This window comes from Scardinius erythrophthalmus (genome assembly GCF_964197995.2).
Source record: "Scardinius erythrophthalmus genome assembly, chromosome: 1".
Classification (NCBI taxonomy): Eukaryota; Metazoa; Chordata; class Actinopteri; order Cypriniformes; family Leuciscidae; genus Scardinius; species Scardinius erythrophthalmus.
The window spans coordinates 58,658,949-58,672,337 of NC_138221.1; the positions used below are offsets into that span (position 1 = coordinate 58,658,949).

Below are 13,389 nucleotides of genomic sequence, written 5' to 3' on the forward strand. Positions count from 1 at the left end.
AAATAACTGAGAATAAAATAAAAGAAAAAAATATTTTATAAAATAAAATGAGAAATAGTCCTCAGATGCCATGTCTGTAATTTACAGCAAAGCATCTAGCGTTAATTCGATCTCAAACAGATTCATTTAAAGAAGTTATTACTGCACCACATCATAAACCAACGTGGTTGAACGATCACTCTGCGATAATACGGCTTCAGGAAACAGAATAGCTAGTTGATTTCTTCAACGATGCATCGTACTATGGTAGTGAAGCAGCGAGTTACGTTGTTGTTCGGGAAACGCACCCCTGGACATCTAGTTAGTGACTAAATTGAAAAAGACATTTTGGTAACACTTTACAATAAGGTTTCATTTGTTTACATTTGTTAACTACATTAGTTATTACTTAAAAGTAAGTAATAAACTTCATGCGTGATAAAAAAACAAGTAATAAAAACTCAGTGAGTGTTTTAGCGCAATTTTCTCACGTCATGGGATCACAACACTAAGAGATAGTAAATCTTTTCCTGGATTTTTTTTTGTGCGTTCCCGAGATTAGACCTTCCTTAACATAATGCCGAAAGCCCGAAGTCTCTAGGTGGTCTGGTTGAGGAGTAGATAGAAGTGCAAGATTGGTGCGCACAGACAGAACAGAAATCATGAGTTAACAATCGCAATTTTGTCCGGTGGAAAATTGCGCTAAAAAAAGTTATGTGAACTATAGCCTATAACTTAATTTTTTCAATTACACATAAAGTTTATTGGCTTTATAATTTTAAGGCAACGGGTTTCCTCACTTATTTTAAGGTAAGTCAACTTAAGTCAACTGATCACTTTTAATGAAAAACAATAAAGCATTATTAATCTTAGTTAAATGCTAATTTCAACATTAACTTATGCATTGTTAAATATTTAATTGACCTGAGCTGACATGAACAATGAACAGTACTTTTAACTAACGTTTACTACGATTAATAAATACTATAACAAATGATTATTAATTGTTAGTTAATGCATTTAAAGTGTTACCAATATTGTTTTCTAAGACACCAACTGTGTACAACTAAACTGCATTAAGGCTGAAATACATTACATGTCATTTTAGCTCAAACTTTTACACTGATCTGCAGTCAGGTTGAATTGAAACTAGTTGCAACCAGTCAGAGCCAGTCTGCAGATTTTGACAGATTTCACAGAACACATGTCTGATATCTTTTGCCGACTTCAGAGGGGAATCTGTTTTTAGATTTTAAAAGGTGTATTCCCACCTTTAGTGGTGCAGAAATGAACTCAACTGATCTTAAAAATATTTAAGATCTTATAGATATTTATTAGAACAATCACTTATTTCTCACATACCATGTTGATTTGCGCGGGGTCACGTGACAGACATTCGCTGGCGTTCTTCTGCTTGCTATACTGTCCGTCTGCATCACACTCCAGATACACGAGCCCATGTCGAACTGACACACAAACACATTCACAGATGGAGTGGTCACACAGGGCGCATAAGAGAATACTCCATATGGAGAAATGTGTTCAAATAGTGGAAGAAGATGAGCTAAGCTAATAGAAGTGCATTATGTAAACTGCAGCCACAAATAATAATTTTTTTACAGTCTTTTAATCATTGAAATTGCTACAATCATATTTAATGTCAAGCTTGAACAAGTGTAAATAGATCTTAAGTTTGATTTATGCTTTTTGCAACCTGAAAACAGTTTATGGTTTTATGTGTCAAATCCTTTGTAAACTACCCCCCCCCCTTTTTTTTTTTTTTTTTTTTTTTTTTTTGCAATTGTTGCAATGTAAACAATGCTTAATAATCCTAAAATAAATAAATGTAAATGTTCTGTTTACAGTACCTTCATTGTGCCAGGGCAGGTACCAGGGACAAGCCACACTCACTGTAGTATTGGGCAAAGCATCTGGCCAGCAGGCATACTTATCAAACGTTCGGTTGCACACGGCACCTGGAAAAAAAAACATTGATGTTAAAGACTACTAGTTTTTGCTTGCTGTGCTGGACATAATCTGTATGTGACATGACTCCTAATCTGAGGGCTCAGCAGTGTTACCTTACAACAGCACTGTGCACTTTTATCATCGCTGGACTTACACACCAACAATGACTCAAGCCAAGCCTTAGGACAATAACAAATCACCTGTCATTGGCGGTTCTCTGCTGATATTTTGAAAACATTCTTCTCGGTACTTCATCCAACTTGCCATCAAAGTTTTGAGGGATACGGCAGATGACACCTGTAAGATCCAATTAGTGAATGTATTTTTCTACAAAACATAAAAGAAATTAGCAAGCATAACTTCAAGGTTGTACTTTGCAATAGAGTGAAAGTAGATGGTGAAGCTTTTGTGTTGTGTTGGTTTAGATGAAGTGCTAAACACAGTAACCGTTGAACTTCTGCAAGCTGGGATTCATTAATGAACCTGTGTGATGTTATAGTATTTTTTTTTTTATTTCCTCACATTATGCTGAATTAATGCCTAATCTAATCTTTAGTGAGTTGCATAATGCTCAGACTCTTAGCCAACTTGAAAAAGAGCTGAGAGGTGCGTGTTGCATTTCTATTTGCTTTCTGCTTTTTAAGATATATGTGATATAACAATGCATTCTCATCCTTGGGCGTCATATACTGACGCTTTTGACATTTCGTCTACATCGAACGCACATGGCACCCTTTAGCGTCAATATGAGACGCACAGAGCTTTGTTCGGTTATGGGTAGGTTTAAGTCTGGTGTAGGGTTAGGCCGGTGACACACTGGATGCGTGGCGTGAGCGTGGCGTTTCTGTTGCGTGTCAGCTGCGTGGCGGCTGCGTCGCGTTTTCCATGTCTTTGCACACCAGAAGCGTGTCTGACGCGGCGCTGCTGCTGCTAGGTGACATATTGGTGATATATTTGACATATGGGGAGAGAGTTGTGGAAGGCCTATAATTCATGTTAAACATAAATATATAGCAGCAAAGACAACGTCGGCAGTGTTGACGGCAATATAGACTATAGAATATTTCATTCTGTATTGACAGGTGCAGTATTTGAAAATCGATAATATTTTTTTAAATTGCATTTATATTTGCATTTATGTCAAACCCCAGACACTTTCAAACATCAAAATGACATTTATTAATATGTATTCGTGTCAAAATGTCATATAAACATCTTTTCCTATTCAATTTTGCTTGGAAACGCTTCCAAGACGCTTGCGTGTCGCGTGAAAAATAGGCGTCGGTTCTATTTCTAGAATGCACGCGTTTTCCGCGCGGCTCGAGCCGCGCCTGAGACGCGCGTGTCACGCACGCAGTGTGCAAGCTCTAACCTGTTAACATGGGAGCCGAAATAAAAACGGACACGCCACGCAGCTGAGACGCTTACGCCACGCATCCAGTGTGTCACCGGCCTTAGGGTTAGACCGCTAGGAGGCGCCTTCTGGCCCATTTCTATCTGCGTCTCATATTGACGCTAAAGGGTGCCATGTGCGTTCGATGTAGACGAAATGTCAAAAGCGTCAATATATGACACCCTAGGATGAGAATGGGCTGGATATAATGTTTACACAAAATTGTTTATCCAAAAAAAGTAGTTGCAGCACACAAATAAAAAAAGTAGAAATAAAAAACATTCAATTTCAGTTTGTGTAAATCTACTTATGGTTCAGAGTTTTTATTTTTTCCCACATTAATTTTCCACATCTAGTACAATTATGTGGTTTTGTTTTATTAATACAGTGTATACTTTTTTCTTGATATTAAAATGGCATTTTTTAATAAATAAAATATTTTTTGAGTTTGACAATGAACACGCAGGAAATCAAAGCTTTACAATATAGTTCAAAACATAATAATAATTAATAATTTCTTAACATTGACTCTCAGTCTTTATTCACCTTTTTCTCATGTTTTCTCAACAGAATTCATAAAAGTATAGAATAGAATAGAATAGAACAGTTCTAATAGGAGCACATTGTAACACAGAGTTATAACGTTCCCCATCTGTGCAACATGGGATTTAAACCCTGCTAGTGTTTTCTGCTAGTTAGCGAAGCATTAAAGAACCATATCAACTGTTAAATAACATACTGGAGATTAAAATAATATCAGATTTGTCTAATTTAAAAAAAAAAAATAGAGATGAAAAATGAACACAAGTAAGAAATGTACTTTTGCTATGGTTAAATAAATGTTCAGTGATATCTTCCAAAGATTTCTGAATTTTGGTGCATTTTTTTCTGTATATAGTGTTGATATGGCAACTAGTAAATACAGTAAGTTTCGTCATGCTAGCATGTGTGGAAGTATTTAAAACAACTGATTATAATTTGAACGGTACTGTGATAGTTTGTTACTTTTAAAGTTACTAAATTCCAACTTTGTAATTACAAATATATTTAAATACATGACATACAAGTTTCAATAGAAATGACATTAAAGTATATTTATATTTTCAGCTAATTGCATTTAACAAATTTTAAGAACAACACATTTTTATATAATTTCAATTAACATTCAATTAGGTGTCTGAAAAAATAACATTCATTTTAAATATTCTCTTAAAGTATATTATTTCCATATTAAGTATGCTGAAGTGCTATACTTCTTTTTCACAAAAGGGCTAGTCAAGCCCCTGTTCAGGAGACAGGTTGGGTGACCAGATGTCCAGATAAAATCAGGACAGTTCCGATTATACGAGCCATGCCCCACGTCCTGATGGAGCTACAGGGCGACATTTGTCCCGATAATTTGTGTTAGCTTTATTCTGATTGTATAAAAAAATGCTTTAAACTGACATTGGTAATAGTAAGTATTATACATCCTCTTCAGAATACTGAGAGCTGCGTAACAAACATGCAGTGAGTAACTGCACAAATGACGGAATCATTTTTTCACGGTCATCTGGTCACTTTAAGAGATGTCGAGAGAATAAAGAGAGGAGGCGGGATAATCTCTGACCTGGATGCAGGAGGAGAAACTGAGTAGGGTCAGAAGGAGGAATACTTGTGACATCCCTTAGTCCTGCTGCTGCTGGCACTGGGAGGGGAGCCGAGGGTCCAAAGGGATATGCTCACCTCATAGGAAGGCTTCAGCTGTCACCACACAACCTAAACCACAGACAGACAGACAGACAGACAGACAGAGAGTCAGAGATCAACTTGTCATCAAACAGCAAACCATGATCTGTGATATATACAACATACATTTAGTCTATTCAAAACTGTGATTTTAAAAATACCTCATGAAGCAGAAAACTAATGTACACAAGGGAACATTTACACGACAACGATATACTAAAAAGAGAAAAGCTTTTCCTTTGCGTTTTTTTCGCGTGCATACGACAACGCTGTCAAAATTGTCCCCGTTCGCCAAGGATCCGCGAAATTGACTGAAAACGCTGTATTATTCATGCCAGGCCAGTAGTTGGCGATGTGACTTTGTACATAAACACTACGCATCTCTAGACTGAACACGTAATGCGCTTTCGCATGATGTCACCGTTTTCACAAATTCTCATTTTCGTACTTTACACAGATGAAGAGACGAAGAACGGCCGAAACGCATACAATTTTTCAGTTTTTAGTTGAAAACAGTTTAGCGTAAATGGCCGCTGAGACTCTTATGCTCACCAAGGCTCCATTTACTTGAACACTAATATTGTGAAATAATTTTAAATAACTGTTTATATTTTTAAAATGTAATTTATTCCTGTGATCAAAGCTGAATTTTAAGCAACATTACTCCAGTCTTCAGTGTCACATGATCCTTCAGATCCTACTGATTTGATGCTCAAGCAACATTTCTGATTATTATCAGTGTTGAAAACAGTTGTGCTTCCTCATATTTTTTGTGGAAATGTAATGTTATTTTTTTTTATGAAATGAAGTGATGAATATAGACAGCTAACAATATAAAATGATCATAACACAACATAATATTTAGCTAATTTTCCACATCCCTACTCCCAAAACAAGCCTGGGAACCAGAACTGATGTTGGCTCTTGAGTAATAATGCGAGAAGTGTGGGCCTCATTGGCTCCCTAAACTTATTTCACTGTTTGCTGAATGTAAGCAATCAGGATAGCATACAGAACAAAGAATGTTTGCAGTGCAATTAAGACATGGACTACTGGCCTACAGTATAAAAACAACAGGCTCATTATCCCAGAGTGAAGAAGCCTCTGGGAAAAGGAAGGTCACAGACTGTTGACCATGTCACTGTCTTTGCTCCAAGCTCTTGCTTGCGTGATGAAGCAGATAGTTGTGGATAGGATACACTAACACTTACACTGCATTCAGCTCAATTACTAGCATGCTTTAGAGATAGGTGATGTTAGAACAGAACATGATGGTAACAGATATGATCACAGTACAGAATAGACTCTAGTAAGCTGCCTACATACTATAGGCTGCAAATTAAATGGACAGTTCACCCAAAAATTATAATTCTGTCATCATTTACTCAACCTCATGTTGTTTCAAACCTGTATGACTTTTTTCTTCTGGTGAATATAAAATAATACATTTGTAACCAAACTGTTCTGGTAACCATTGACTTTGTATTGACAAAAAACACTGATATTTCTCAGCATATCTTCTTTTATGTTTCCCCCCAAAAAAGAAGAAAGCCAAACATGTTTGGAGCTACATGGGGGTTTCTTTTTGTGTGAACTATCCTTTTTAATGCATCATCAGCAAGATAACTTCAGTAGGATGCAATCCCAGAATGTACTGCAATGAGCTCAGTTTACAAAAATAGTAAACAGCAAGGTACAGTAGCTCACTGATGTTGGCAACCCAAAGTGTAGTAACAGTTACTCACCTGGTTACTGATCCACATCCCACCCCTACTTCAGCTGTAGTCGGAGAACAGAACGAAATCTGAAACGTTTCTGCAAAAAACACCTTTACCATGGAAACATTTTTGGCTAAAACGTTTCAAATTCCATTCTGTTCCAGTCTGGGCAGGTTGGGACAGGCGTGTCACTGAAATGATCTTTTGACCTTATTGTGGTGAATACACACACACACACACACACACACACACACACACACACACACACACACACACACACGCACACACACACGCACACACGCACACACACACACACACACGCACACACACACACACGCACACACACACACACACACACACACACACACACACACACACACACACACACACACAAAAAGCGCCAGACTGTAATAGCAAAGATGGAATTGCCCCACTTTTTAAGGTGATGATCCACAGGGCAACTTTTTGAGCAATGTCGCTGGCAATGTTGCCGTCAACGGGCAACCAGATGAGACACAGGGCCCACGACCGATCTAAATGATCCAGATAGAAATTGATTGCCCCCACACACTGACATACATGTAGATTTATGGGGGGGTGTTTGGGGGGGGGGGGGGTGTTTGAACAAAGCATTTTAGGAAGGTGTGACTGAGCCTAACATTTTATAAAGAACATCTCATTGGGTTTGAGACTTTGAGCTTTGTAATTATGCAGATCTTATACTTGCACTAACAGCTACATAACACACTAAAGAAAAAGGAAAACAAGAAATCGCATCATATGACCCCTTTAATTTTGTTGATTTGAATTAATTTGCCCTCGTAATTTAATTTGCCCTCGTATTTTTAATCAAAATAACTTCCCCTCCCTTGCAGTAACATCTCTTCTCTTGTGATGTGTTTACTGGCATGAGGGCGGGACAACCTGTCACTCACATGACATCGGCCAATAGCAAACCACAACCTTAATCAACCACCCATCTAATCAATTCCCCATGGACAAAATCAAGTACTGCCCTACATTTTTTTCTTGTTCGAGAAGCTGTTTCTCTTGGATATACATCACAATAGGGAAGAAAAAAATCTGTTGTGTTCATTAGAAGAATTGTACATTGTTGCATTATTTTGAAATGTTGTGCAATGACTCAATGAGTGTGAGAACGGAAGTGAACAAGATAAATGAAGTTTACTACTCCTAGGATATGGATATGTGCTATTGTTTAATAAATCCTGACAGATCCCACACTATCCCAACTTTCATGTTGATTTCAGAATGGTGATTTAATGACTGACACTTTTGCAGAGGTTTTAGACTTTAATAACACTGTGTGCATTCATGGTAACCATGCTACTACAGATTCAGTCTCATTATTTAACTTCACGCTAAGTAGAATATGTTGTGGTTATTAATAACAGCAGTTAAGACGGTTCATGGAGAGGTACAGAACAATTAGAGTGACACATGCCCGAAGCATTTCATCCGCACACCCCATTCACTGCCGGACGCTCAGGATGGTCTGTCAGTGAAATGAGCTTCCGCAACATGGCACAGGACAGAAACGATTAGAGAGGATTCTGCTATTAAAATCCTTATCTGAATGCTATGGTTTTAATGATGAGCATACAGAGCAAGGGCCAAAAGACTGAATCCGTGTGAAATTAGTTTCTGGTCTTGCGTCTTAAGTGAGCTGCAGTGCAAAAAAAAAAAAAAAAAAGGAAAAAAAAAAATCTATTAATTTCTTAATCATTATTTTAGACTTTAAGTAAAAATGTTTAATCAGTATTTTAGAATTTCATTAAAAAATACCCAAACATCATTAAAACAAGATGAATTTACATTAATTGTTAAAATGTATTTTCTATTGACAGGTAAGTTAATATATATACAGTACCAGTCAAAAGTTTGGAAACATTACTATTTTTAATGTTTTTGAAAGAAGTCTCTTATGCTCATCAAGCCTGCAGTAAAAAAAAAAAAAAAAAAAAAAAAAAAAAAACAACAGTAATATTATGAAATATTATTACAATTTAAAATAATGGTTCTATTTTTTAATATATTTTAAAATGTAATTTATTTTTGTGATGCAAAGCTGAATTTTCATCAGCAAGTACTCCAGTCTTTGGTGTCTTATGATCCTTCAGAAATCATTCTAATATGATGATTTGATACTCAGTTATTATCAATGATGGAAACAGTTGTGCTGTTTAATATATTTTTTTGGAATACTTTTTTCAGGATTCATTGATGAGTAAAATGTTAACAGCATTTATTCATAAAAACAGCATTTATTCAAAATAAAAACATTTCTAACAATATAAATCGTTACCATCACCTTTTATCAATTTAACACATCCTTGTTGAATTAAAGTACTAATTTCTTAAAAAAAAAAAGTTATTGTTCCCAAACTTTTGAACGGTAGTGTATATTGTAACAAAAGATTTCTATTCTAAATAAATACAGTTCTTTTTAACTTTTTATTCATCAAATAATCATGAAAAAAGTATCTCAGGTTATAAAAAAAATATTAAGCAGCACAACTGTTTCCAACATTGATCATAAATCAGCATATTAGAATGATTTCTGAAGGATCATAAGACACCAAAGACTGGAGTACTTGCTGATGAAAATTCAGCTTTGCATCACAAAAATAAATTACATTTTAAAGTATATTAAAAAAGAGAACCATTATTTTAAATTGTAATAATATTTCATAATATTACTGTTTTTTTTGTTTTGTTTTTTACTGCAGGCTTGATGAGCATAAGAGACTTCTTTCAAAAACATAAAAAAATCGTAATGTTTCCAAACTTTTGACTGGTACTGTATATATGTAAAAAAATAAATATATATATTTCTACTTGGTGCTAGGTGCTCTATACGTAGTGGTTCCCTGATGTTAATCTCATATTATGTATTCTCCATGAACGGTAAACTAACTTTCCTAACGGTAAACTTGTGTCTTCCCCTAGGCAGAGCTCTGTCTCTGCCGCCGGTTGCTAGGTTTCTAGTAGTTCCTCTCTTTTCAGGTAGGACCTACTACAGGGACCTTTTTTCATGAGTGGTACTTCCTGGTTGGTAAGTCCATGTAATATATTCTCCACATATTAACCTCTCTTATGGCATGATGTGTTTTCCGTAGTGAGAAAGCGCTTCCCCAGCACTAATTCTGGTCTGCATAGCTGTGAGCTTCTTTTTTTTAAACAGAAAGAGAGAAAAGGTCAAAAAGACCAGCTGAAGCGACCTTTTCCCATGGTAAATACATGGTCTACACGGCTTATGTGGGGCGTTGGGTAGGTTATTATGTTGCAAGTGCGCTTGTTACCCAGCAAGCGGGGCTTGCCGAAATCTGCACCGGCAAAACCTTGTCACACGGTTTAGCTATTGTGGTTACTATTGTAACCTCTGTTCCCTGATGGAAGGAACAAAGCATGGTGTCCCTCCTGCCGCAGCACTGAACTGCCCGCTGAAATGGCCAGGGACACTCTCCTAGCTCTTCAGCACAAACCTGAATGAGTGATGCATGCTATCTCCCTTTTATAACCATATGCTCGGTGGAGTAACTATAAAGAGGCTCTCCAGTGTGTTCATGTTTTTACTGGCAGACGTTAGACCTTGTCGGACTCCACATAGGAAATGAACATCAAAGAACCACACCTACCTATAATGTAATTGACACCGACCAATGGTATTTTGAAGGTGTTTACCAGCCAGAGTGAACTTTTCCATAAAGTTCGCTTTGGCAAGCTGTTTCGAACTCCCGAAACAAACACCAAGTGAACTTCGTTTTGCCCTGATTTTGTTCGAGATGACAACATAACATTTCGATTTTGCTTAACGTATATCAGGGCCTTTAGAATCACAAAAAGTTGCTGCAAAACCCCTGACCAATGGGAAGAGGGGGAAAAACGTTTTGCTGCGTCATCTTTTACTTTACTTTGATCTTCCAGGTGATTTTACATTTGGAGAAAAGCCAAAGCCTGTCTTAAAGGGATAGTTCGCCCAAAAATGAAAATACTGTCATCATTTACTCACCCTTAAGTTGTTTCAAACCTGTAAGAATTTATTTTTTCTGCTGAACACAAAAGAAGATATTTTGAAAAATGTCGGTAACCAAACAGTTGATGGACCCAATTGACTTCCATAGTATTTTTTTTTTCCTACTATGGAAGTCAATTGGGTCCATCAACTGTTTGGTTACCGACATTTTTCAAAATATCTTCTTTTGTGTTCAGCAGAAAAAATAAATTCTTACAGGTTTGAAACAACTTAAGGGTGAGTAAATGATGACAGTATTTTCATTTTTGGGCGAACTATCCCTTTAAACCCACAAACTATGTGGGTCCCACAAGCTCCTGAGGGATGAGCAGTTTTTCACTAAACTAAAGTTGCATGCACCATTTTCTAAATTAAAATTAATTCAGTGAGTTTTGAGAAAAAATGTTCATTTAAATTCTGCAATTATTCCATTATACTGGCCATTACACACAAAGCTCTCCTCCATACTAAAGCCTCCAATAGATCACAGAAATGCATTATGCGCACTCTACCCAAAATCTAAATTCTTGTCATCTTGCAGAAATCTATCAGAATGATTAGTAAGGCAGTGTGAGGCCAAATCAAAACTCTTCCAGAGAGAGGAGGACAAAGGTTAAACCCAGACACACAGACAGATAATTACTGTATGGACAGTTGGTCATCCTGGCAGTCATTAACCTAACCAATTGGCTATGGATGTCAAGGTTATTTATAATTATGTCAAATGTACACTGAGAAAAAGTGAAACAAGCATGCTATTTATTTAAAATGTATTTTTATATTGGTCTAATTGAAAAATTCTGGTTTCTGAATTGAGAAATACAAATTTTCTAGATCATTTGACATATAAGATGTCATTATACTATATATATATATATATATATAAAAACGTCTGAAAGTTTCACAACTCAAAACTTCCTCTTTAGTCCAAAAACAGTTTTATTGAAACCAAGCTGGAAAAACGACTCGTTTTAAATTTTGTCACATTATTACGTCATAGTGTGATGAAAGACAGCCTCTGCAGAGGAAAATCAACTCCTACATCATTGCCTCTTTAACCTTGCCCACTGATTCGTGCATGTCATGTAGTAGTAAAAATGAGAGAGACGCAAACACAGGATTACTCCAGCAATTACTCTGTATTTTTTCATTTTTTACTTTGCAATGAACAGGCTTAGTGCAATATATTCCTATTAGTGCAATATTATTTTTGCACTGTATGTAATATTGTTTGTGTTTGTTGTATTTTTTCAGCACCAAGGGAAGCACTTCCTAATTTCGTTGTACGCGAGTATAATGACCATAAAGACTTTCTATTCTATTCTATTCTATTCTATTCTATTCTATTCTATTCTATTCTATTCTATTCTATTCTATTCTATTCTATTCTATTCCAGAAAATAAAAGATGATGCAGTGCAGACTATATTGGATCCGACAGTAATGGCAAAACACTCAAGTGTGTGTAACAGTGTTTTTTTTAACCATGTGTCACTATTGCTTAGTCTGATACAGATTGTTTGATATGTACTTGAGTGTTTATACTTTAGCGCCGCAGTCAAACTGAGAATAGTTGTGATTTGCTGTTCTCCTTTGCTTGGGCATTTATGGGTTTAATGTGGGGGGTTCCCAGATACGGAAGAAAGCACATAGACAATGCTGCTTTTGTTACTGTTCTGATCTAAGCCAATTACTGCAATCCTTTTTAAAACAATTCCACACATGTTATGGTGGGGACGTTGAAAATGATTTTAATATGCAAAACTGTTACCCAATCATAGCAGTGGGCATTTACTTCCAAGTCTTGATAGGGGAGTGTTTGAAAGAAAGGGTCAACATTAAGATAGAAAAGAGCTGTTTGAAGTTAAAATCTTGGTAAAACTATAAGTGGACCTCAGAGAACATTATAAAGTAAAAAAAAAAAAACCTTTTTTTTTTTTTTTAAAACGGGACCCCCCCCCCATAGAGGGCAGGAACAACCTGTCACTCACATGAGATTGACCAATAGCAATTGACCACAACCATTTAACCATTTAATCAATTCCCAAAATCAAGTCCTGCAGTAAATTTGTTCTAATTCAAGAGGCTGTTTCAATTGGATGTACGTCACAATAGAGATAAAACGACAATCGCAACTTCAGTTAAGCTGACTTTAAAGTTTGATCCACAATTCTGGCAAGAACTGCCTACTGTCTGTCTGACCAACATGTGAAGCAGCAAGTCACAGCTCCATTTTGTTATATGCTGTTAAAGCAACTTTAAAATCAGGCAGTGGGTCAGGAAAAAGTACACCAGAGGCACTTTTTAAATTCATTCCCCACACTGTTGCCTCAGACACCACTAACACTGAGTGACAGATTCAACACCTGAGACCTTGCCTCACACACGCGCTGCAATTCTGTTAGAGTTTGTTGCGGATGGGGAATATTGCCTAGGAATAGGACTTGAGTCCTATTAGGCTAATCTCACTTAACAAGACTGAGTAAAAATTGACAAAGGGATATCCTAAAGCTGCAACTTTAGCCAACTTTCATATCACATCTTAAGCCAATTTCTGACAACAATAGC

At 36.4% G+C, this 13,389-nt stretch overlaps 1 protein-coding gene across 1 annotated transcript in view; it reads right to left on the minus strand.

The window, feature by feature from the left end:
• Positions 1-13,389, minus strand: part of gcgra (glucagon receptor a) — a 74,466-nt gene that overhangs the window by 21,566 nt on the left and 39,511 nt on the right. Inside the window, exons 2-5 of the mRNA XM_081386320.1 lie at positions 4,950-5,098; positions 2,148-2,244; positions 1,848-1,955; positions 1,342-1,445 (exon numbers count right to left, since the gene is read on the minus strand). Coding sequence (XP_081242446.1) covers positions 1,342-1,445; positions 1,848-1,955; positions 2,148-2,244; positions 4,950-5,003 — 363 coding nt within the window. The 5' untranslated portion in view covers positions 5,004-5,098. The remainder of the gene's footprint in view (positions 1-1,341; positions 1,446-1,847; positions 1,956-2,147; positions 2,245-4,949; positions 5,099-13,389) is intronic.